Raw genomic sequence first — 27,475 nt, 5'->3', positions numbered from 1 at the left:
GGATTTTCCAACTTCTGAACATCCCGATGAAGTGAGTAAAGATGGTCTTACTGAGGTGAGCTGCTCTAAATATACATAGTTCTGAACTCAGATAATATGTTGACCTTAAGAAAAATATTTTCCGCCATGCGTTCTCTGCTGGATGGAGCACGCCCACCTGTGTGTGCATGCGCATGACTATTTGCATGTGTGTAACATTGATGCAGAAAAAAATGGAGAGAAAATTAAATGCTGTGGTGTAAATAAGATAAATAATATAAGACTGTTTAATCTTTTACTCCCAGGACAAAATGTAAACCTGTTGTGGAGGAAATGTCCTTCAGGCTTCAGTGTTCTGGCCGCAGGTTGTATCTCAGCTTCAGGTCCATGCGTTAGAAGATGGGCTTGTTCATATTTTCAGGCAAACTCATGTGGTAATCCCTTCATCTTGTGTAAAATATATATTTTTCTGTATCGTTCAGGCCAAAATCCCATAATTTGGCTTTATTTATTTAGTGTCAGTTCACAACAAAGTCAGCACAAGATGTTTCTACAGACGCGGTCCAGTTCCATCAAATGTTTTAATCCAATTATAATACATCCTTCATATGATCCAGACTCGCCAGTTTATAAAAACTGTGTTCATATAAGCCAGTTTACAACCTGCCGCCAAGGAAACCAACAGTGCACCAGATCTTTCCTCCATCCTGAGTGTGCACGAAGAGGAAACTCTTCCAGTAGAACCAGACTGTTGCAGCAATCTGCCTCTGAAAGGGGGGGGGTGGGGCGTCAACATTCACCATAACCATCCAGCACCCATCTATCTACCTTCCTGATATTGTCAAGTTTCACAGCTTCTCACCAAAGTATCCTTGGTGTTGGATGCAGGGCATCTCCAGGAAACATTGGCAGGGATTGTTCAGGCCTTGATTTGTTATTGATTATCCCCACAAAAACTGTGAACTCACAATAAAGCTGAGTTATTAGCCGGTAATGCAAACTGAAGATTTAACTGGGAATGGATTTCCTCTGTCCGTCCACCCTTTTGATCAACAAAATCCCAAAAGGAATAAATAGAGAGCAGCGGTCTGGCAACCTGACTGCACATAGCAACAGTAGTTATTTGGCAGCTGAACAGCAGACGCCGGTGACAGCCTGAGACCACTTGATGCATCATTATTTTTGAAGCTGTTGAAATAATGGTGTGTGTCTGTGTGTGTTTAGTTTGCACAGGGGGAGTACAGCTCCAGCGGGTTCGACCTGAACGTGATGCCAGTTTGGCGGAACAACATCACCGGCAAAGGCGTCGTGGTCAGCATCATCGATGATGGTGAGTCTTAACGTCAGGCTAAAGCGGGAGGAGAGAGACCCCGCGGGGAAATGATGGCAGCTAGAACACACTCATCCTGAAAAATGAAAAAAAAAGTTTGATGTTGTGAATGTCAACTCTGGCTTTGTGTGAAGAGGTTGAATGATTTATAGAAGTGCCTCCCCTCCTCCCCCCCTCTCCTCCTCACCCTCATGCCCCCAGCAGTGCCACCACCTTACCGCCATCATCTTCATCTCAGTCACGCCACAATGAGAATTCATTTCTCTCTGATTGCCGGGATATCTGGCAACAAGGGAAATGAGAGAGCGGCATCTTATGGGTTCATTCATCAAGAACTAATTGAAGCCTCACTAGTCTCAAGTGCTGATAGAGCAGGAGTAGTTGTTGGAGTGTGCTGTTTTCTACGTGTGTGTGTGTGTGTGTGTGTTAAGGTGTTCACTGGGCACTTTCTGCACTTTCTTTTGGCAGACAGTGTCTTTGATCTGCCTTATGTTACTAAAAGTGACAGTGGTCTTGGAAACAAGTGCACTTCTCATATGTGTGTGAGTGTGTGTGGGTGGGTGTTTTCTCCACATGTTTACATGCATGTTTATTGTATCTTCTTTATCTGCTTTTTGATGAAAAGTGCTGCTGTGGCGAATGCCCATCTCTCTGCTCTGCATTTCTCAGACGGAGCCGTCACGTGTGTGTTTTCTGTGTGTGTGGGTGGGAACGGGGGGGGTGTGCGTGGTTCGGGGTGAAGGGTGGATACAGAATGAGCAAAGCAAGTGAGAGAGAAAGAAAAAAAATTAAATAGGGAAGGATATAGAGGGAAATGTCAGGAGAAGGCATGAGCAAAAGGGATTCGGAAAGGGGGGGGGTGATTGTGTACGTGCTAATGCATGTGTGTGTGCATGTATGAGTGTGTGCATGAGGGAGAGTATTAGACTTGCACCACTGAGTCTCCCTCCTCTGAGGCTATTGTACTCCGCTCCACCTCTCTGTATTGATTCCACTGAGCAGGAGCCCCTTCGGTCGTCCTCCTTCGCTTTCCGTCTTCCTTCTTTCTCTTTCTTCCTCTTTCTTTTTTTTTTTTTTACCCACTTCCTCTTTGTTAACTAGGAGGTCACTTTTTCCTCATTCCTCACCCTTTTCTACTCCCCCCTCCTCCCCTTTTGGACAGCCTGCCCCTCACCACTGAAGGATCATGTCTACGCTCACCTTTAGCCGTCTTTCAGTCGATGCTTATTGATTTTAATATCACAATGAAATAAATTATGTCTGTTTGAGTGAAAGCGCCGATGCCGCAGCCCTCTTTTGGTGTCTTTCCTTTAGCCGAGTTCCTTTTGTTTTTAGATGTAACGCAATCGGCGTCGGAGACCTCTAAAACCATTGAGTCATATTCAGGCTTCCACTTTTGCTTTATCGCATCGTCTTTTCTGTTCTGCCACAGTTGCACCATTAAACATCCTTGCGTCAATTTTCTTTTATTGCTGCAGCTCCTGATCGCTAAAAAAAAGTTCAAACCTCAATAAAAATCAGAAGCCTTGTTTATCAGCCCGATGCCAGAGTATCATGTCTAATCAATACCGCGTGTCTTGTTTGTGAAACGCACATTAAGAACTGTGTACGGTTTGATAAATGAGGCCCGCCCGGACACTTTTATGGCAGGAATAAAAGACAGCTGTCACATAGCATGCATGTCAACATAAACAGTGCTCATTAGCCCGTCGTCAATGGATTATGACTGGTGAGTGGGTTATAGATTCATCAGACAAATTGCATCCACGGCTCGTCCTGCCGTTGCACCACAGTGTCCCTGTCACACAGCAATCTACACTGGCCTCTGTCCACCACAGCTCTCATATCAATCTGTCCTCAAACTGTTGTCATTGCACGTCGCTACACCAAGAGACACAGAGGACGTAGACTTAAAATGGAATTAGAGCAAAGGATGGTTGGATGTATAGATGGAGAAATGAAAAAAAGGAATGGAGATGATATAAAAGCTTATGTAGGCAGCTTTCAGGCAATGTCACACTAAATCATACACACGTACATGTGTAAGTTATCGGTTTGAGCAGCACTCATATCCCTTGTTCTGTTCATATCTTGGGAATTATGGCGACTGCAGGGAGGCGAAGTAGGATTTTATAGTGAAGCACCTTGAAGAGCATCACACTGAGGGACAATGAAAGCCTTATATAAATGCAGAGTTGTATTTATGTTTTCATGATGTACGTTTCTATCAGTTGCAGGAAGAGGGATGATAAAAGATTTTATGGCTGATTATGAAGGCTGAAGGAGCTGCTCTGAAAGATGGGGAGCTGTATTTTTGATGTTCTTGCTGATTGGCTTAATGAGGTGTGTTCTTACAGTATGAAATGTATTTACTGCAGTTTCTGCTCATGTTGTGTGTCAGTCATAGCAAGTTGCAGAAAATCTGCACTTTCTGTTTTCAAGATGTGGCTGTGCAGCTTCTTGTATCCCCGATTTTATTCACCGTGATCACCTTAAACCTGGAGTTTCTTTCAATAAAAACTGTTTTGGTTTATTTTTTGTATAAACATCATCTCAGTATGAAACAACATGATTCTTTGTTTTTATAGTTTTTAAAATCAACGTACGATGTGATAATGATGAGTTAACTGAATAAAACAACTTAATGGAGGTTTTTTTTAAAATCATATTTAACTTTTTGTGAATGTTATATTTGACTTGTGCGTTGCTTCCTTTGTTATTTTCACATTTAGACAATGTTGGAAAGTTTTTGTCTGGTTGAATTTTAAAGTTGGTATCAAGTGGACAGTACAAGTAAAGAAACCCACCGCCCCCTACAGCCTCAAATCTATGTGGAGCGTCAGGATTCTGATGTTGATGATGAGGGATGCTGCCATATTTTACATCTACCTTCTCAGTTCTACAGATTGCTGTTCTGCACACCTGTTCTATGGCAAAGATTCACTTATAAATGATAATTATTAAAAGATGTGTTAAGGCTTATTTGTGCTTGATGCAGAAGATAGATACGCAGACAGACGGTTTCATCTGTTGGTCTGTTTTCAAGTCCCTTAGTTATTCATCACTTGGTGCATAAAATGGAGCAATACCACCAGAAATCGTGGTGGCAGTGTTGAGACATGCAACCAGCGAAAGAAACAAACCAAAGAAGAAGTGAACCAGGAAGTAGATGACAGACGCTGCGTCCCCATTCAGGGTCTGCACACTTTGCAGTATGCAGACTACGTAGCCTACAAAGTGTTTCTATGTAGTCTGCACATCCCAAAGTGCGATCACCGTTAGTGAAATGAGACGGCCTACTGAGTGTACAAAAATTACCCATAGTGATCCAGTCCTCTGTTGCCTAGCAACTACATTTGCCAAGTTTCTCGTTACTGATCCCATTCTTCCACAAAAAAGACGAAAATATTTTTTTTAAATGACAGAAAATGGCGCCAGTAATTTTTGTTTGAATTTTATTTATTTTTATTTACCTGCGCGCCTAAATTACAAACATGAGGAAGAGGCGGACCGGATGAATTCTCCCGGGCTCAGAGCGCAGCGAAGCTCTCTCCTCTGGCTGACGGCTCATCCTGTCAAGTTGATGTTAACTCTGGTGAAAATTAATCCGGGTCAGTTATTGAACACAATGCCACTTTTGTGTGCGTACATCTGTGTGTATATATACATTAGAAAGAAAGAAAAAAAAAATAGCCCGCCGGTGTGGTAACTATACTGGCACCCTGCTGCTCATTCATTTCTATTTGGCGCAAAGGATGCCTGTCTTGTAACCTTTGTTTTAAGATAATCTGCAGCCAAATGAAGAGTAGATTAGCGCGCCACAATGACATATGCAGCCAATAAATCCACACCTTGAAGTGTGGGACACAGCCGTAGAAACTGCCAAATTAGAAGCACCTGAAGAAGATGCAGAAGTTCAGGAGAACAGCAAGATAAAGGTGATTTTTATTTTTTCTGCTTTTTCTTGTATTTTTAAAAAAAAAACTTTATAGTTGTGCATTATGGCTACCGACCAGTGCCAAACTACGGATGTAAACTCTGAACTCGACACTGCCCACTAGTGGATGAGCTGACTTAACAACTATGGCAACGTAAAAGACGCACAACAATATGACGGCGGTGCCGAATGGCAACGTGGGATAACTCTTTGAGATGACACATGGGCCTTTACAAAATTCAGTGTAAAACTTAGTAACTTTTGTTTCAATCAAATATTTATTTGGCTCTCTATAAATGTGGGTCAGTGACTTACCGTTTTTGTAAAAGAACTATCAATTTGCATAAATCACATTTAAGAGTTTCTTCAGACTAGATGGGGCGGCTGTAGCTCAGGAGGAAGAGCAGTTGTCCTTTGACTGGTAAGTTGAGGGATCAATTCCAGGCTTCCCCTGAAATGCCGAAGTGTCCTAGGGCAAGACACTGAACCCCAAACTGCCCCCCGATGTGCCTATCGGGGTGTGAGTGTGTGTGTGAATGGGTGAATGTGACATGTAGTGTAAAGCGCTTTGAGTGGTCTGTATGACTAGAAAAGTGCCATAGAAGTACAAGTCCATTTACCATTTAGATGTTATTTACCAAAAATAGTTCAGTGAACTCATGTTCTTTAGGTTGCTCATGTTGATACAACTTAACCTGTTTAGTTTCAGCATTAGTATAAGGCTTTATGAAATGGATTTCTATGCTAAATTCTAGTGAATTCAACCGAAACGCTATTGCAGTGTTGCAGAATGTGGTTGCTTAAGGAAAACATTTTTTCCGGGCATTTTAGGACGCTACATTAGTCTCTCAGAACCAGTCCTGGCCATACATTTACATTCCTGTCCACACTTTAAGCATTTGTCTGCAGAACAGCTTGAGTTATTTGCATTTTTCAAACTAGAATCATCACATTTCTGCAGTTAAATAAAGAGACAGAAATACTTTGCTTTTCCACGACATTATGTGTAATAATTAGCACATTAATGTTTGTTTTCTTGGTATTCTCACTAGTGTATCAGTGCAGTACTCGTATTCCTCTGTTGTATTCTGCAGGATCTGATCAAACTTGCACTTTAATGCTTCATTGTAAGTGAACCCTGCATTTATTTCCCCTTTTTTTTTTAAATCTTATGCTCATAGGCTTCAGCACAGAAAGCCAAGGTTGCAAACTGTGTAATGAGATAAAGCTCATCTTTACATTGTGTCTTAGTGTCTTTACATCAGTGACTGAAGACGTTCACATTAAGGCAAGCTTTTGGCTGAAGGCCAGGAAGTGTCAGAGGCCTGTTTGTGCATGTGTGTACAGCGGGTGGGGGCTGTTTGGTAGAAATGACACTGGCCGGCCATGTAAAAGTGTCTCTGACAGAAAGAGCGACAGAGTCAGCGCTTTTTTCCTCCCTGCTCGCCCCCCGCTGTTCAATCCATCCAGCTGCTGTCACCACAGGGGAGCAGACAATCTATCAAGGCATCGGGATGCATTCTCCTCACCTGCGCCGCGCCTTTAATGAACAGCCAACATGATCCCGGCTGACAAGCAGGAAATGGATGTAATAAAGATTGTTTCTGCATGCTCTTTGCATCCTTGATAAATCACCTCGCTGTGCAACAGATACGGGAGCCACATGGAAATTTGATTTCACACAGCAAGGGGGAGGAAGAAGAGAGCAGTAGGGGAATAAGAGAGCTGCTAGTGGCGGGGTCATTCTATTTTATTCCTCTTTTTATCCAGCGGAGCAGTGGAGCAAAAATGAAAGGGCTCTTTATTTTAGATTTTTATTTATTTATTAGTTTTTGTTTTATGACCGTGCCTTTTTTTTTTTTTTTCTTACCCTGCCAACAAGTTGTTAGGCATGGAACATACCTCTGTCCTTGCAGGCCCATAAACAATAAGAGGTGAAATGTGCAGATGTTCACATCAGCCTCAGAAATAAATTAAACGTTGACGCACGCGCGAGGAGGCACAAAATGTTGAGCTAAAACTTATCGTCAGAGGTCACTCATCTGTCCGGGGATGTGAAGTTTATCCCACCTGCCAGTGACCAAGAGTCTCCGCTGTATCACAGAGCAAAACAACATATTCTGACACATCATCATCTGAGCTCATCTTATGAATATGAGGAAGGTTTGCTGCGGTTTGCAACAGGAAATTCTCTGTTGGAGATTAATTCACACAGCTGGAAATATTAGTGAGTGATGCATGGGGGGGCAGGGCTGGAGGGGGTCACATGGCAGACAGAATATTGTGTAAAACACTGCTTTTTATTTACAGCACACAAGGAAGCTAATGCTTTTTTGTTGATGTTAATATAAAGTATATCCAAATGCACCTGCACAAGCAGTCACTAGCCAGCATGTTCTGGACTATGTGCGATGATTTTTGGATGTTGATACACCCGCTAGCTGGATGGGCTGGCTGGGTGATCTTCATAAAACTTAAAGAAAATGTTGTGGATTTGCAAATTCATGTCATTTTCCCTCTAAATGTTTCCTTTTCCTACATGTCATGAGCAGCATCTGCATAAAGAAGCTTCTGGGCATCTTTCAGCTAAACTCTTTTTCTTATCATCATTATTATTCAATTGCTTAATTAAATTTTAATGAGTTTTATTATTATTTTTTGTTGTATTGTATATATTTATTAATTTATTTTGCAGGTAATCTGGACAAAACACCAGGAGTGACTGTTGTGGATTCACACATGCAGCCCACAGTCTATTCTAAACTCTCTGGACATCTTTAAGCTCTTCCGTTTTTTTAGTTGTTGTTCAATTAATTCAGTCTTTATCGCAGTTTTAGTATTTTTTTTATTTTTTTACTTTTATTATTCATTTATTATGCATTTGTTGGGTATGACTGTAAGTGTGTTATGATATTTGTGAAGCATGACAAGTGTCCAAGTTTTGTCTGCTCAGTGTTTGGTTATTTTTATGTTACCGGTACTTTAAGTTCTTGAAACAAAAGGATTAAAGTTCGCAGTGGCTTATAGTATTCCTCCTCTGCGTAAATGAAATAATAACCGACATGGCAGCAGCCTCTGCTACGGGCAGCATCTCCTTCTTCAGCACAAACACTGGGACCAGTATAAGAAACACAGCAAACAGCATTCATACGACCTCCAAACTTCCTAATCTCAGTGTTATAATCTGGAAAATGCATCAGAACAAACCTGACCCCAGATGACAGAAATCATCTGACTCCACAGCAGACGAGGCCAGTAGCAGATTTTTTAGTTAATAAACAACCGTAACAAACTCAGGTTAAAGGTCTCTGAGTTCAGAGTCAAGTTTTGTCCAATTAGGACAAAGTGGATTCAGATGTCGGCACACATGTCTCTCATTTATTACTTTTTTAGTTTTACAATTTCTTTCATCATCATTTATTATAATTAAATATTATTTACGGCACAAACATTTCTAGTTTTTTTTATTTATTTATTAAATGGTGTTTTGAGTTTTACCAACCTTGTTAAAAACTGATAAGGACTCATCAGGATTTTGTCTCTGATGTTTAAAATGTTCAAAACCAAAGAAATATTAACTTAGAAGCAACACATTTCCATTGACTATCCCAAATAAGAAAATAGTTCCCTATATAATTATACAACCTGGTTCAATGTAATATTTCCATTTAAAAAAAACAACAACTAACATCCTGGTCAGCAGCCGTAACTGTAAGGCCCCCAGCTGATCCGGAGCTGTGTTGGTGGAGAGCTGACCTCATTAGATCTGCAGCAAAAGCAGGAATCAATGTTTGCGACTAAAGAAAGCTTCTGGTTTTGTTTCAGGTGGGGGCCTGATTGTCCACGTTCTATCATAAAAACTGGCAAAACATAAGCAGCAATAAAGGAAAAGAAGAGGGCGTCTGTCCATAGACGGGAGGTGGATATGGAGCGATGTTTATAAAATACCAGCAGGAGAAGGCTGCAAGACATATTTGAAGTTCAAACACATCAAATTAGCAGTCATTCAAGCACATTTCCCAGAGTCCATCCTGCAGCGGTCCTCTTCCAGAAAGGGCATTCATATTGCAGAGTGCAGGCACAGTGAGAGGAATGAGGAGGGCAAAGAAAAGGAAATAATGATTAGAGCTGGGGAGAAATAATGGTGGGGGAACGGGAGAAATACACAGCCAATGGAATATAGGAGAATAAAGAGAGAGCGAGATTGAGATAGGGAGAGGATGGCGGGGGGGAGTGTTATAGGGGGGTGAGGAGGGAGGGGATGCAGATATAAGGGTGGGTGGGTAATTTATGATTTAATCTAATGCAGTCTGGACCTGCTGTAAGTCACACAGACCTCAGCTGGGAAAGCGAGGGAGGGAGAGGTGGAGAAACCGAGAGAGAGACATTAACCTTTCCTTGAAGCGAGTGTGGAGCCGTTTTATCTGACCACCATCCAGCTCTGCAATTTTTTTTTTTTTCTTTCCAGTCTCCCACTTCCTGCTTCTTTTGATTTTTACCAACGACTCCTTCAGGCCTGTTTACTAAAAAAGCATCACAGACATCACGATCCAACAGAGTGAGAGAATATAACACTAGTTTATTCTTTTTTTTTCAGAACACCAGTTGGCTGATGACTATCATGCCTTACCAACAGGAAGAGATGTCCACTTTTCCTCTCATGTTTTTGGGTTTAAAACCACAGAAAACCTTTGTAAAAACCAAAGAAACATCAAACGCATACAGTAAGCCCCGGAAATGCCCTCAAATCCCACCTTCCACTGCTCCACCAGCCGTTATTGTTCCCACAAAAGATGGAAACAAAATGAGAAATTAAGTGGCTGCTGCTAATGCTGCTGGCATTTAAGTTCATAATACTTGAAACAACACATATGATTAGGGTTTGATTATACTGGACCAACTATGGTGCCAGGTATTGTAGATTATAAAATGTTGCTTCAAAGGGCGGCGAGGACTGGTGGCTGATTGTAACTGAGCTCACAGGGGAGCTGCTTAAATATGATTTCCTTGTATGTAATATCACATAATCATCATTATTAATTATCAGCTTCTGCCACTGACATTACCGCTGGCATTGTAGAGCTTGTGTTGAAGAGAAATCTGATTTCAGTTGCATATCTTCTATCACACACACACACACACACACACAGTTTTATACAGTCACAGTGTTTTGAGGAGTAAACATCTGCATGATGATGACTAAGGTCATTTTCCATAAATCAAACAGCAGAAGAAGAGCAGTTTTCTCCACCAGACTTCGCCTGTTGTTACCAGCACCTTGCAGCATGTTGTGTTATTGTATGTAATTTGCTTTATTATACTCTGCGTGCTCCCATGCAGCAAAGCTACTTCAGGTATGGTCTGCCTTTGCCTTTAAGCAGCTGCTGTTGTTATTTCTCATTATTATATAGAATCCCAGCCTGAAATCGATGTGTTTATCTTCTTTCACAGAGAGAAAAGCTCTGCAGATGCATTCAGATGTGTGCTATTTAAAAAGAGACTTCTGAGTTTTTCTTCCTGTTTGTTTTGCTTTTTCTTCACCTGAGTGACCCCGACCATGAGAGATGTTTTTTTGCTACATTGATGTCTGACTACACTGTTTGAAGCGGGTTACATTCGACACAGCGTTACAGGTATGAGTTGTAGGCATTACTTCTATAAACTTTCCATGTTGATGGTGGTCTTTAGCCTCATGCATAGGAATCTGGAAAGTACTCTGAACATATGGTGATTCAATCAGATTGTAGTTTAATTTCTGTTGGTCTCTGTGATCAGCATGATTTGATTTGTCCACGTCATTCCACTAGTTCACAGTGATGCACTTAACTTACGTTATCTTCCCAAACTGTCAACATTGTTGACTCAACATTGTTATATGAACGTGGATAAAATTTAGTTCTCTGGTGTTGACCATAGACGTGAACTCTGGTCTGCCTGAAAACCAGCAGGGCTCCTGGTCCGCTTGCAAGTTTAGTCTTGTGCAGTGCACTGCTAGTGGAAATGCAAACGGACCATCCAGCAGACCAGATAGAGGAAGTTACGTACGATGCAAAGTACGGCAACATGTTGGGTGTCACGGTGAATCTCCTGCTGCTTATCCTCAGCAGATTCTGGTGAAAACCTCGTCAGATTTTAACACCAAAAACAAAACCAAAAGACTGTTGTTGCTCCATTGTTTACTTGTGGTAAACAAGCCATTTTTGCCGCTGGCCAATCACTAAGCCAGATTTCCGTCGTCCTTCTTTTGCCAGCAAGCAGTCGTTGTGACTGTGTGACCTCGTTAAAAATGAAAGATGAAATAAAGCTACAACACATCAAAGTTTGCTGGACGTCTTGAGTCCCTGGGTTAAGACATTTTAGGGTTTTTTTTGTCCATCTGTAAAGACCCTCAGGTGAGGCTTCTTGAGTCTGTGGAGATTAGGAGGAAAAATCTGGAACAGCTGAAATGGAAAAACTGATTTAATCAGACCTAATTTTTCTGCAAAACCAGAGACCTCAAATCCTGGTCTGGTGGACCCTTGTGCTGCAAGTTTTAGATGATTCCCTGCTTCAGCACACCTTATTGGTTGTGGAGAACTTTTCAACAAGCTGTTGGATCTATTTAATCTGAATCAGGTGGTCTGATTCATGCGTGGTCCACATGGACTCGAGTTTTAGATCCCTGTTTGTAAAAATAACTTGCAGTAGACAAAACTGTGAACATTTTATTGCTTTTTGTTATATACATAAGAAACTACCAAACTTGTCCACTATCAGCACTGTTGGCATTCGTTGTTATTTTAATGGTTCTGTTTGTAAGTCTCTGCAGAAAGAGATAAATTGCTTGTTTTCTGTTTTATTTAATGTTTTTTAACTCCAAGAATAGATGCTCTCATATTTTAATAAATCATTTTTTGTGCATTCTCCATTTGGGAAAGGTTTTTATCACCCTACAACATCTGGAATTTCTACAAAACCTGCAACAGGAGCTCAGTTTGGGTCTCGATCAACTTCTGTAAAGTACGTCTGCGCTGCTCAGATTTCCACAAACTTCCTGAAATAGTTTTTTCCCCACAAATTTCCAGCTTTTACCTTTCACCACAATCTCTGTGTTCGCTCTAGAAAATGTCTTTCAATTTTAATCTTTTTGTTTTTAGCTAACAAATCTTGCAAACAGTAAAGCAGCATGATTGGCACCAAATCAGTCCATGCAGAATTGCATTGATAGTTTCTTCTAGAGTCAATGCAGAAGGTAGAAGAGCTGCATGCAGACTCCGGGGCTAGCAATAAAGATGCTGGCATAAAACAACTAAATTGTTGTAGTTGTAGTATTCTAAAAAGAAATTAAAGAAGCTGTTAGACTTCAAGTTTTCAAAATGAAAATGAACTCTGTAATGAGTAATAGCTCCCTTGTTGTTTGTATTGTACACAAATATGTGCCAAAGCCTCCATGAGAACCGCCATGTCATTAAGTTTGCTGATGATTCTGTCATAGTTTCTCTGGTCTCTGGTGATGTTCTTGATCATGGCCCTGTCTTGACTGACTTTCTTGAGTGGTGTCAGTCTTCTTTCCTGCACATAAATGTGTCAAAGACAAAAGAATTGTTGATAGATTTTAGGAAATCCACTCCTGCCCTCCCTCCTGCCCTGATAAATGGACAGGTAGTTGAGGTGGTGCATCAGTACAAGTACTTGGGAACAGTACTGGACAGTAAATTAACATTCGACACCCAGGTTGATGCTGTCTGTAGTAAAGCTCACCAGAAAATGCACTTCCTTCGCAAATTGAGATTTTTTAACGTCGACAATGTTTTTATGAAAATGTTTTATTCCTGTTTTGTGGAGTCAACTCTTACCTTTGCTTTTCTTTGCTGGTTTGGCATGTTAAATCTTAAAAATCGAAACCGCTTACAAAGCATAGTTAAAGAGTGCAGTAAAATTACTGGCTGTCAGTTAAGTGATTTGTGGGACCTTTACAAATGCAGGGCTGTATGCAAGGCAAAGAAAATCCTTGCAGATCCTGCCCATCCTCTGCACAGGCAGTTTCAGCCATTGCGCTCAGGCAGGAGATATTGCGTGCCTAAGTTTAAAACCAATAGAGTCAGAAACTCCTTCATCCCAAGAGCCATTGGATTTTTAAATAAATCATAGTTGTTAATTTGCTACTTTTAGCGTCGCTTTATGTGCTGTGATGTTCTCATCTTACCATGTTTCCACTGTTATGTAACTTGCCTTTTATTATTTTATTATATTATTTTATTATTATTTTATTATTTTACTATTTTTATTTTATTATTTTACTATTTTTATTGTTTGTTGTTGTTGACTGATTGCACTTTTATGCTACCGGCTGCACACAAATTGCCCTTCGGGGACCTAATAAAGTATTGATTGAGCTCTTTTGCTCGATTCAACAAGCTTGAAATATGCAGATTAAACTCTGGTCCTTTAAAGTAACAAAGCAGTTTCTCTAAAATGACCAGTAAATAGAGATGAAGAGGGGATTTATTACCATAAGTACAAAAATACCATTAAACAGTGGAAAGGCAACAATCTGCAGCCATTATCACGATGTCAGCTGCAGTGTTAAATGTATTATCATATTAGTATTCGTATTAGTATTGTTAGTACTGGTATTTGCACCAGGCTTAGAGATAAGAGTTTACTGGAGGACACGAGAGTGAAACCACAGCTGAGGCAGTCTGAAAAGAACCTCGAGAGAAAAAGGGTGATTTCAGAAAAGCGGGTCGAGCCGTTGCTTCTTACTCCCAGTTTGGTTACAAAGAAAGGAGCCAATCCCTGCTCTCCAAACAAAGCAAACTGGTGGCATCCGCTAATCAGGTTCTATGTTAGGTGGTGTGTTGGAAAATTCTTAAATAAGAGATAATGATTGTTTCATATGGTCTGCCTAGCCACAGAGGAGGAGTTTCGGAACTATATAAGCTGCCGACTTTCTTTACTTCTCAGAGATCTCTCCATGTATGACTTACATGTATCATTTGTGTGAATAAACTAACAAAGGCAGTTTGACTCAGCATCGTTGTTTCTCATCCACAAAGATTTTTCCAGCACAGTGGTCAGACCAGCGTCTGCTGGAGTGCAACTCTTATGTCTGCATCAATAATCTCTCTCTAGAGAACCATTTCCCTGGATAAATATTAGTTTTTGCGCTGGCCCCTGTAATGGCACCCTGTGTCGGCGACGGGGCCCGTAAGTGACTAAGTGACGTTGTCTGTCACGCCGTTGGAAGGCTGGCGTGGGAGTCATTGGCACATTGTGGGGTCTCTCCAACACTCACTTGAATTTGCTAGTCCCCAATCATGCCTCTACACTCAGCAACTACACACTTCCACACTCCACTCACACAGTACTCCCACTACCTGTTTGGGCGCTGGCACTCTCATTTGCATGAAATAAGATGGAAATGGAGCCCTTATTTATGCCAACAGAAATGGAGTGTGTTATTAAGGGCACTATTGTGCAAAAGAGACGGCGGCGGTAAGAATACATTACAGAGGCTATTTCTGGAGAGGCTGGAGTCACACAGAGGGTAATGCTTTACAGGTCTCTGATGACTTCTACAGCCTGGGCACCAGCATGTGTGTGTGTGTGTGTGTGTGTTTATGTGCATTTAGCATGTAAATGTGTGTATTTTTGCTTATGTGTGGAGCTAGTGTATGATGTTTGATTGTTTGTGGAAGTGTGCATTGATCGACAGTACCTTCGCCTGTGTGTGTTGCTGCATACCTTCTCACACCTGGAGAATTCGGTTCTCTCGTAGACGATCATTTGTATACGGCCCAACGGATAGGTTTCTGGTGATTGACAGGTCTCCATTCATACTGGCTTCATTGTAAGTCCGCCTGTGCTGTGTAGACTGCGCGGGAGTGAGGCACATCTCCATTTCTGTCAGTCGGGCATTGATACGGCGCTTCCAGCTCCTCGGCGGGTCGTTTTTGTTTCTGTACGAGGCTAAAGCGGGAAGAGGATAAAGGTCCAGAGGAAGCTGCAGTTTGTTTCATTTATTTGTACAGTGAAATAAAAGTGGTTTTCTTTTTAGGAAAACCATTAAAGTTGTTTCCAGCCAGAACGTTCCAGCATGCTCGAGCTGTGTGACAAAATCATTTGTTTATGGTAATTATTGTGCTTTTCATTGCATTTAATCTGTGGTTAGAGACAAAAAACCGAGAGCCCCAATAATTCATCATTGTTAAAAATTGGCTTAACACACACACACACACACACACACACAAGCACACAAAAGGCTTTCTGGGATATGTTTGCTTCTCTTGCTTCTCTCTGTGTATTTGTGTTATGAAGGTTACCAAGTACACCAAACAAATTCCCCTACAACCCTCATTAATACCGCTTCCGCGGGATGAGACACACTTACTGTGATGAATTGTAAGAACTTTGGTCATCCTTTATTTTCTGTTCGTCGAGTACAGTGGTGGTCACCCGTCAAACTCTGCGATAATTACATCAGATGCGCTTTGCTTTCACCAAACTCAGACTCTGTGTTGGACCTGGTGTAAGTTAGTCACAGTCCAACCATTTGCACCAATTTCAGATTCTCATTAAAATATTCCATTTATATTGAAATATAAATGTTTGTTCATGTAAAACAATGTAAAGTTGAACTGAACATGAAATTAAATGTTTGTTTTCTTCTGAGTAAAGCCAATAAAAGGTTAAAATAAAAGAATATATGTATGTATATATATATATATATATATATATATAGAAAAGGTCAAACATTTCACTATTTTATGAAAAACATGAGCTCACCTTGACTTTGATGGCTGTGATGGGGGTAACTAAATGCTGGAAAATATCACTAAAAAGATTTGGAAAAACCTGCTGGAGGAACATTTTACAACTAATCAGGTTTTTCAGAATTTGTCAATAACATGATCAAGAATAAAGAAAAGAGTCCCCCAGAGAGTCTCAGAGGTAAAAGCCAATCAGAGCTCCAATAACCTGCCAAAATATCTAAAAGAATATTTTAGAATAATGTTCCTGGAATTGCTTAACTGCTTTCATATTATGAGTATCTCTTATTCCACAAAACTTAAAAGATATTATAATTTTCATTATATTAAAGAGGAAAGAGAACATCTTGTTGGTCAAAACGCCTGGATCTGTGATGCTGCTGTGGTGCTTCTGGAAGTGTCAGTCTGCACCTGCAGAGAGACATCATCATGCTGAAAGACATGTTTCTGTCCTAGAGACCCAGCAGCTGTTCGTCTCAGTTCCTGGACATTTACAGACTTGTTAAAAGAAGGGACGCCTCACTGGTTCTGTTACAATAAGATAGAAAATTTCTTAGTAACATGATAATGAAAAAAAAAAAGCTCCTTTCTGCAACACAAGCAATGAAAAGTTTTAAATTTTCATTGCTTAAAATGTTTTTTTTTTATGCTGTTAGTTTTGTTGTTTTGGGATCTCAGGGACCTTAATGGAGTCTTAATTTAGCACACAATGAACAAGCTTTCCTTTGAAGACGCATTACGTAACTATTTGACCAAAACTTTGCATCCCTGACTTGTTTAGGGACACAGTGACATTTATCTCGTGCGTTTCTAGAGACGCTTCTGCTCTCTTTTACATCCGGAACGTGACATGATGTTTCGCTTCACGGTATAATGACAAACTGGCAGTTTTGAACACAAAACATCGCTGATTCAGCAAGGAGGCACCAAGAAGATTAAAAGAGGTAGGATGGTAGGATGCAAGATGGAGGCTGAATTAGCCGTCGATGGGGGGTGCATGACGGGGAAAATGGCAAAACATTTGCAGTATGTCTTTAAGTAAAGAAGAGGAATTTAAAAAGTTTAAGTCAACTGATGTAAAGTCTGTCCAAGACAGGTTAAATACGCAGAGGTGTAAGCTGTTCCTTACTTTTAAGAAAGACCAGATAAAGGACGACTTACTACTATTCATTGGTCTCTAATCTCTGCTGGTCGATGACTTAACATATTTCAATCAGCAGCTTGCCGGCATTGTGTTTGTCTTTTTAGCTAATGGGTGTTTGCATTTAGCTCAAAGCACAAGCCCTCACTTTAAATTTTAAACTTTAAATATGACTGAAGTTTTGTTGTAATGAATAAAAAGCAGCTTCTTTCTTTCGGATGTGAATGAATACAGCTCTATGCTTAAATCAGAGAGCAGAGACCAACCCTCACAAGACAAATGCTCACAACATCATACAAAAAAGAGACAAATGCTCAAAGAACTGTTTTTCTGTTTTTACAAATGAAAAAGTGAACACAACAAATGTTGAAATTGTTGCACGCAATTTTAACATTAAATTAAATTTAAGAAAAAATACAAGCTGAAAAGGAATTATGTTAATCTTATCTATCAAAAGGAGCAAAGCTTTGTAATTATTTCATTGCAATACTTAAAACAATACGTGGGACATGAAAAGAATCCAGTGTGAAATGATGTGTAATGTGTGTGAGACCAACCAAATGAGTCGTCTGACATCTGGTAAGATGATCCATGTAACCCTAAAAACAATGCTTGCAACAATTATGTCACTTTAAGTCATCCTAAAACTAAAAATAAACAAAAAAATTTTAAAAATTGCTAATATTTTTATTTTCCTGTTGTACTCAAGACAACTCTTACACATTGTTTGTTTTTACAATACTAATGAACAGAAGGTACGGTTGGGTATCTGGTAATCTGCCCAAGACTTCACACTCCCTGTAAACTTCTCATCAGGCTCGCCTCTTTGTTTTATATGACTGGCTCTCTCAATACTTTTTTTTTTTTAAATTGATCTCAAACATATATACAGTACAAGAACAAAAGTTCCCATTTGTATAACAGTGTACCTTGTTTTTTGTTTAACACAGTTATATAGCAAACCTTTACTGAATCATCAGTCAAAAAACAAAATTAAAACAACAAATTAAAGTATGAATTGTTTTCTTTTTTTATACTTATCCAATAACAATTCCTTATAATTTTTTTTAAAATGAAAAATATTTTAACATGATTTTAAATCATCACTTACTTTCACATCACTTTCACAAGTTTACTCCATAAATGGATAAACATCTGCTTTTTAGAGCGGTGCGTACATATGGCTTCTGTAACATGGCTTTATCTCGCAAGCTGTGCACAACAACTCTTTGAACTTCTTTTATATATTATATGGCATCTTATTACTTTGAACTTTGAACATAAATTGAGCTATTTTAAACTAAACTAAGTCTCAGAATTTAAGGCAATGTACTTTCAAAAAGAAATTATTTCTATGATCTTTATATTCTGCATGATTGATGACTCTTATGGCACTTTTTTGTAGAATAACTAGTCTTGCAGAGTAGTCTTAAAAGTGGTCCCCCAGACCTCCACACAATAATTGAAATATGGTCCTTGTAAAACATTAAAAAATAATGTTTTGTAATTTAGGATATATCTACATTTTGATAGAAGACCAACCCTTCAGGCTATTTTTCCACTCAGATAATCAATAATACTCAAGTAAAACATATAATTAGAAGACATTTTAGGGGAATTTAATGTCACAAAACACTTTCTTAGTTTCCCAACTGATTTCTCAAAATGTTGCCCAATTTACACGATGCCACCTCACAAAAGCAGCGTGTGGAACAGCTTCAAAACCAGCGTGTGAAATAAAGTGGGACCTTCGGTGTGATAGAACTACAAAGGAAATCACCATACACTCACCTTACACACAGATAGGTAGGTAATAAGTATTTTTTGGTCATGGTTGTTTGCCAGTAAGCCCTCTTTTACTTTATTTGTGACATTAATGTAATAATGTTTATGTTCCTATAAACAATAACCCAATAAAACTTAATTATTTCCCCTCTTTCTTTTTCTAGCCCTTCAACCAGGTAGAGATTTATTTTCATGAATTGCAGCAGTCAGCTCATCCTTTCTCTGACCTGATCTGGACCCTGCTTGCCTTTTGCATCCAGCCCAAACCTGAACCCGCTCCATCGCTAAGCATTGATTAGCCCTGGGTGACCGGTGACCTTAACCTCATCAGGTTTACCATTCCCAGGCTGTCTCCATGTAACAAGACCACACTGGGTAAATACTGCGAGCTGCTCAGCTGGTTGAACCCAGAATACCAACATGGATAGTATGAAGAGACTTGATGTAAAATACGAGTATGTTATCATTAAGAAAACAGATTTATGGTTTTACTTCCTTTGCTGTTTTAGTTTGCACCGGTTGCTTCATATCCATGTTTATTTGCACATCAATTAAGTATCTAATTTAGCCTTTTATAGACTGATGAAGGATTACAGTCAAGCAGAGCCGACTTTCAAATGGAGCGATACCATGCTTCATATTGTCGTTGTTGTTTTCTTTTTCTTTTTTTTTTTATATGCCTTGTAATGAAGATTATTAGCATATGAGTAGCAGCTTGGGAGCGTGTCTCATCCGTCCTCCTGAAGGGTGGCCATTTGAGAATGTTAAAATAAGAGAAGGGGGGAAAAAAAACTTGCCCATTAACTGGAAATCCCTCCTCTCCCAGGGCTAAATTGGTGTAAACAGTATTGTTCCCCTCTCTGTCAAAGATATATGGAATGTTGTTTCGCTGATGGCTTCAGTAAATGCTCCAGCCAGGCAGGCGTATAGATATAACAGATCTGCTCCAACACTGCATCTAACCACTGGGCTGTTTAACTACTGCATTTGTCATATGATATGTGTTTATGTGTGTGTGTGTGTGTGTGGACCTGTGGGCTTGTGTGCTTATTCATAAACATTTAGGAGATGAAAACAAAAGGAGGGCAAGCAGAGACAGGGAAAGAAAAAAAAAATCAAGATGGAGGAGGGGGAAGGGAGGAAGGAAGCTGAAATGGAATTAAGAGGGAAAAAAATCCAGATGAAATAAGCTAATGTCAAGGCCAGTGTGGTCCCATAACTTCTCCTTCCAACCAGAGGCCACACTGGGGTCAAGCTCTATTGATTTCCTTCCAGGGTTTAAAGCAGTATTTCTTCCTACTAATAGCAAGTGTGGGCCTTTAGCAGCTTCAGACGCCGCTTCTCTCACCGCAGACGTATTTCTGGGATGTAAAGCGCAGCAAACATTCAGATAGCCGAAACAGTCTAATATACTAACTAAAAGATAACAGATAAGAATCTGAATGCACGATTTAGTTTGCATCTGTTTATCTCTGTGTATTTGTCGCATGCTTGCAGAGCCATGTGTGTTTTTGCAGCATGTTTGTACGGGTAAAAGCTTATCATTTCGCACTCTTGTGCTCTGCTCAGCGTGTGTGTGTGTGCATATATACGCGTGCGTGTGCGTGCACCTATATCAGTGCGTTCCTGGCGTGCGGTGATGGATCGCAGCAGTTCCCTGTTTACCTAGCCTCATGATTTCCTGTGCGTGCATGTAACAAGTGGAGTTTGGCAGGATTAATGAGCACACAGCTTGCTGAATGGGTGTTTGGCTCGGCAAAGCACTCCATCATGGGCTGATGCTGCTACCATATCCCAACAAACACACACACACACACGCACACACACAAACACCATCATGCACTCTGCAACTCGCCACTTACCCCTGCTCTTAATTACACATGCTTAGCCAAGTCCCATTAAGCAAGCCCCCCTCCCTCGATGCTAAACAGTGTTAAAGCGTCCACATTTCTCATAGTGTTGTGTTTAAATATAGGCTGTGCGCTGCAGTGTGTAGGAGGGAAATTTTCAACTTGTTTGCTCCTGAGATGCAAAGAAGGATGCAGTTTAACATGAGAACCATGTGCCAAAATCATGTTTGTTTGTTTGCATATGAAGATTTCAGGAGGGAATATTAAGTATTTCAGGGAAACATTGTGAAAGATTGTGAAAACTTTAAGTGGTGAGTGTGAATATTGATCAGAGTGCTCTCATTTGAACCAGGGAAGAACAGGTGGGAGGGTTTAAAGCAGGGGTTTCCAAAGTCGGTCCTCGGGGGGGCCGCTGGCCTGCAGGTGTTCAACATATTCCTGCTTCAACACACCTGATTCCAAAGAAACAACCAATGAACTTCTGCTCAGTGACTGATTCATTCAACTTTCTAACCATAAAACTCTGTGATTCTGATTTGTTTTTATGGAACAGTGAGATATTTTCTGTAAAACCCTGGACCCATCATTTTTCTGCAGCTTTCCAAAGCTAATAAATCACACTTCCCAACTTTTTTTCCCCCTAGCCTGGAGCATCATGTTATAGCAGACCTGCAATATGGGCAAGGACCCCCCATCACATATTAATATCCCTTCCATCCAGGGGCTTTTTATTTTAAGTCATACACTTTTAAATCTAATGGTGCTTTGTAATTATTTTTTTACCAGTTATTTTTATACCAGTACTAAACCGTTAAAATGAAAAATCAGTTCTTGGATGTGCTTTTTTGCTGAGAAAATGTATTTTCATGTTATTAGCACGTTGTGAATATGTTTGTGTAAACAAAATTACCAAATATAAAATTAACCTAACTCATCCGGGAGGGGCTCAGAGTAGAGCCGCTGCTCCTCCTGTGACATCAACCTTTATTTTTGTATTTTTTTTTTTTATGTAGAGGAAAATACTTCTATTAAGTGGTGTTCTTTATCTAAACTACTATCATATGGGCCAAGTATTGAACACAGTGATGAATAAAAACTTAAGTGGCCGGTTTATAAATTCAAAGTTCACTTAATAACTAGGGCCCGCTCACAGCAATCAATTGGCCGACTTGTTTCTGTGTTCTGGCATTGGGACTGTGTTTCAGCTTTGTTTCACTTTACGCCACTGCGTCACATGCAAACAGCTGGATATCAATAGACTACATTTAAAATACACACCATGGCTGATTCAGCAAAGAAACATGAGAGTGACAGAGTAAGATATAAGACAAGTCAACCTCTGACTGCCTTTTACTGGCTGGAGAGCGCTCAGAGAAGAGACAGGATGCAAGACAGACGCTATATTAGGTTGTGTTACAGAACACCATAGTGTGGAAATTTACCAAAAACAAGGCAAGGGTTATTTCTGTCTCTCTGCAACTCATAAAGTTACTTTTTTGGATTAAGTTTTCAGGAAACATTAAAAATTAGAATTAGAAACAAGTCTTTTAGATTTTAGGGGTAATATGGATCTGCATCCAAGAGTTCTGTAAGATACCATTTGCTATTGGGAGAAAGATCATTTTGCCTGTAGAGCTTCTAATTTGACAGATAATGTCCACAGTTATCATGGTAGATGTTAAATACACTAACAGCTAACTCAGATTTCCACCATTAGAGAAAATGCTAATTTCTTCCATAAGACTATTACAGCCATTTGCATCAACCGAGTGTGTTTCCAGGGTCAAGGATTCTAAATCATGCATACAATCTATCCTAATGATAGAAATAGAGACATTATCTGTAAGGATACATTAGAGGGTTAGCGTTGGGTTGGGTAACTGGGTGGGCTGTTGAGCCTTTTGGGGTTGTTCTAAGGCGAGTGACCCCATGGCATGGTGGATGTCTTCGCTCTCTAAGAGCTTCTAGATTACTGTTATTATCACATTCTCATCTGAAAATCGTGGCTGCTGAATATATTCCCAATCGATCAGATCTGTTTAAGAGTAGTGCCAGACTATGTAGATGTTAAGCCCCTGGTCACGATGACCAAAGCTGCAGCACTTTGTTCAGTCAATGAAGCTGCTTCATACAGACAGAAGGGAACTAAAAAAGCAGTTCAGATGTATGACATGCAGCTCGGGAAACTTGTACCGCTGGTATGTGGGCTGACATAGAAGAGAGGAGCTGTGGGCGTGTTGCTACATATCACTCATTAGTGAGCTAACAGTCAGAATATGTTAGCCATTGCTGCATGTTGCTTTTTCCCTCCTTTCTAAATGGATTTGTGTCTGGATCCAAGTCTTTGGAAACATGACATGGAAGCTTTAACGCCGCTTCTACTGACGCTGTAGCTCTCAGTGTGTTTTGGTCCTTTCAGACATCCTGAAAAGACCTTTTCCACATCGCAGTGAGCTACTTTTACACACACTCATGATAGTTTAGGAGCTTATGGGTAATTACTTCTTGTTCAGGTCTTGTCCTACTTGCCCTTAAAGTATTGCAAGGTGTTAATGATGTACAAGACCTAAATAGTCACTGAAAGGCACAACCTGAAATGAAGTATTACAGTGAATTTTTCATGCATAGACATTATTTATACACGTTTTCTAGCAAGTGTGATTTATTTATTTATTTATTTATTTTTACCAGTCTTTCTTCTTTTGCTCGTTGTTGTTTCTTGCTTTGCTTCTATGTTTCCCATGCTGTGTGTATGAGTGTGTGTGCATTTGTAGCCAAAAGGGGGTTGGGTAGAAAGGAGGACAGGAGGGTAGAGCAGAAATCAAATCACTTAATTGCTGCATTTTTCATCTCCATCTTTTGTTTTATGGCGGCTGAGGGCCGGCGAGCGACTCTGGCTGTGATTCATGGACGTCATGGAGGCCTGTGAGCAGCTCCATCCCTCATCAGCATCCAGCCGCCCGCGTACCCAAAGCACCCACACAATTACCGTGATGAATATGACTTGTTTTTGTTGTTTGCTTTTCTCTTTTTTCACTCTTTTACATTGTTACCTTCATCTATTTTTCCCCCCCCTTTTTTTTTTTTGTGGGAACCGGCTGGTGCTTAATGCTGCCGCTGAGCTGTCAGAAATAAAAAATTTACCATTTTAAGTTCATCCCTTCCTCTGCACCCATCTCTTATGAGGGCTGAACCCACTGAGACTGAGAGGGAACAGATACAGACAGATAGCAAGCATGGAAGGAGAGGGAGGGAGATCCAGATAAGGAAGAGATAAATAAAGGAAGGGGAGACGAGGGATGTGCTCACAGATGCTGCGAGGAGATGGAGGGAGTGCTGGATATCAGAATGCAACGGGGGAGTGGAGTGAAAGCGGAAGGACCAGAGAGGTACAGGAAGTAAGAAGGAGATAGAAAGATATTCCATGTCTGAGAGAGACATAGAGGATGCGAAAGACAGTAGGAGGAAGAACAGCAACAGAAGGAAAGATCAGAAAAAAAGAGCAAGTCGATGGAGGGAAAGATGAAACCATAAAGAAGCATCCCTGTGCTGTACATCCTGCTTTATATCTGTAGACCAGACCGTTTTTAAATCAGGTTAACATACATGTGACACTGGATTACTGAAGCATATTTCAAATATTCTGAGGTTTTTAAAATGTGATAACACATTGAACACAATTAGTGCGTGTGAGTCGTGGAACCCCCGCAGGTGCAGTCTGCATAAATGCATCCACGAGATCCCAAAATCACACGTTCTGTTAATAGGTATAACACTTCATGACTCTTTGCAGAGAACTTACCTGACTGAATGGGTAGTGTGCATTGAAAAGAACGTGTTCATGTTAATAAGTATGTTAAAATCACCATCCATGCCCAAAACTGTTGCCTAGTTTTTGTCTAATATCATCTGATTTTTATAAAACATCTGATTTTTTCCCTTCACAAGCTTTGCGTGCTCTTCGTTGTTCAGAGTAGTGTGAATTATTACACACTGACTTAAACAAGCTGATTACAAGTGTTTTTATTTTTTTCAAAATAAGTGTCTCTCAAAACGAAACAAACAAAAAAAGGATATATCTCATTTTGCATTTGTTTGACCTTTCCATGATGTAACTTTACAGGAAAAAAACCCTGCAAATGCAAAAAATGCACGTTCCAAATGAGTACCTTCCCTTGTTCTGTGTGCAAGATGTCAAAACAAAGCTGAGGGTGGCGTGACAGATGTTGGCGTTCACACAGACAGGTGGAATATGAATATAAGGGAGTGTTTTCCTTATATAACAGTTTCCATGCTTCATCACTGTGGCACGAATCCATGCTGCTCAGGCTCCAAGGCTTTGAAGGAGGTTTATAAATGTGAATGCATTGTGATAAAAAATGTTTTATGCATGCATAGAGTTGCTTTTGGAGAATATTAGCGCAAAGGTTACTGCGTGTTTACATATTTAATTATTATATTTAAGCACTGATTTGTGAACATACAGCACTGATAGAGCCGCGTTTATTCAAAGATTGAGACATCTGCACAAAACCATCAATTCTGCGGTTTAGTCAATACCCACTGCTACTGTATAGCTCTGACAGACACACACTCTTTCTTTCTTTCTCTCATGCCGTACACACACAGGTACACACAGACGTGCGTGCACTCACACATGCAGAGGCTTTGATCACACACTTGGCAAAATAAACTTGCTCTGGCAGTGAGGTTGCCTCCCCATCGTCTCTCTATAAAGGAGTGTGTTGCACTCGGGCCTCACACACTGCGCTAAACATAGAGGGAGAGACAAGAGAGAGAAGATGAAACAAAAGCTAAGCCTCAGATGTCATGTCCGCTCATCACTTTGTTTGCTTGTTTGTGCGTTTGTTTGCATCCCTCACAGCGGTGGACAAAAGTGAGTTGGAGCAAACTGTGTGAAGAAATAACAGCAAACAGGGAAAGCGCATGAGTATTAGAAAATTCTGTCCTAATTATGTGTGTGCGTGTGTGTATGTGTGTGTGTGTGCGTGCGTGTGTGTGTGTGTGTGTTTGTTTTAATGAGCTGTGTATTGTGCCCTTTGCTACCTAGGAATGGCAGAGTGAGGGAGATGAGGGGATTTTGAAAAAAGTGACATTGGTGATGTAAAGAATATCATGTCATCTCTGACTACTGATGTTTAAATAGATATGGATAAACCCACCTTAAAGGGCTTTTTTCCCTGATGGAGAGGGATGTGTGAGGTGCTTGTCTGCAGCTGACAGAGTCCAGGTTGATCTTAGTTCAGAGAACCAGGCGGTTTCTTGATGAGTGAGCTAAAGCTAGAAGCTGCTCAGAATATTTCACCATCTACCAACAAACTTCAACTCTATAAAATTGCATAGTGATTTAAGGCTCAGCAACAATGCTGATATTTACACCATTTCTGTTGTTCAGCCGACCGTTGCGTATTTTTTTTGGGTGTCGTGCAGCAACACAGTCCATGGCGCCTTCAAAAACACTTTGGTTTGCGACACCTTGTGAGAACATAGACTGTGTAAGTGTCTGAGGTTGAATTAGACACAATACAGCTCTCTCTGTAAACACCACAGTGTCTGATCCTCTGCATTACAAAGGCATGACCACTAAATTTGGGTATATTGATCAACTTCAGCAGTGTTACTTTGTTTCTGTTAGGGGACCATGACTTCTAGACTCCAGACGTAGACAGGAGCTGCGGTTCCATTACATTTTTTGGCAAAATAAAAGCAATATTTCTAAGTTTTGATTTGCGGGTGTTTCCATTAAACAGTGATTAGCGCATAAGCCTCAGTTTTGTTGCTTGCACAGGCCGCAGATGACCACAAAATGTTATTTTGGGGTTTTCTACTTGCTACGGAGGACTTTCTACAGCCTTTTGAAGCTTTTCTCACTCATTTTCTTTTCTTTGCCGTTGTTTGTTCCACACCGCGCCATCTTTACCAGAAATGAACTGGTCACGTAAATGCAAAGAAGCGTTTCTATTACACTTTTGCCATATTTTTTCCATTTTAAAACAACTAAAAATCCACCTAATGAGAGCGTAAAATCTTTTCAGCAATATTTGAGACTTTTTTCCCCCCTTTTTTTAAAAATTTCATTTCAACATTTTTTATTTTCTTTTCCTTTTAATTATATATTGGCAAATCCAAAAAAACAGAAAATACACTCCAAAGTTACAACAACTAATACAAACCCACTGTGGTAGATTTCATGTAAAAAAGAAAGGAAAAGACAATTTGATTAGGGTTTATAACCTTATAAACCCTACCTCATTCTCATTTCAAAATAAACCAACTGGATGGCATCATCTACAGCAAACACTAAGACCAAAGCACAGTTATAAAATACCTACCTTTTTTTTTTTTTTAATCAGTTTTTTGCATGCAGTTTTAGAATGTACTCTTTATATTTCAATTTAAATTGAAAAGGACTTGAACAACTTTTAAAATGGCTTTTAAGTGCGTTCCATTGTCTTACACCAACCACTGAAATACTCATTTCATGAGTGTAGTTCTTGCGAAAGGTAGTTTAAAATCACAATTTTGTCTACTTGTTTCATCATTTAAAATAAAAAGAATTTGCAGTGCCGGTGGTAACAAGAATAGTTTAGCTTTATGCATGATTATTAATGTTTTCCCCACAACCAAATCTTGCCGTTTTAACAGTCCCGACTTTTCTAAATGTAGGTGTCTCCATTAGCG

General features: G+C 40.0%; 1 protein-coding gene across 1 annotated transcript in view; it reads left to right on the top strand.

The window, feature by feature from the left end:
- LOC306756437 (proprotein convertase subtilisin/kexin type 4-like) overlaps positions 1-27,475 on the top strand; it is a gene marked incomplete at both ends in the record, with an annotated part of 271,266 nt that overhangs the window by 51,089 nt on the left and 192,702 nt on the right. Inside the window, one exon of the mRNA XM_079241166.1 lies at positions 1,204-1,309. Within this exon, the coding sequence (XP_079097292.1) occupies positions 1,204-1,309 (106 nt within the window). The remainder of the gene's footprint in view (positions 1-1,203; positions 1,310-27,475) is intronic.

This window comes from Telmatherina bonti (assembly GCF_933228915.1).
Source record: "Telmatherina bonti genome assembly, chromosome: 5".
In the NCBI taxonomy this organism is placed as follows: Eukaryota; Metazoa; Chordata; class Actinopteri; order Atheriniformes; family Telmatherinidae; genus Telmatherina; species Telmatherina bonti.
This window is presented reverse-complemented; position numbering and strand designations above follow the sequence as displayed.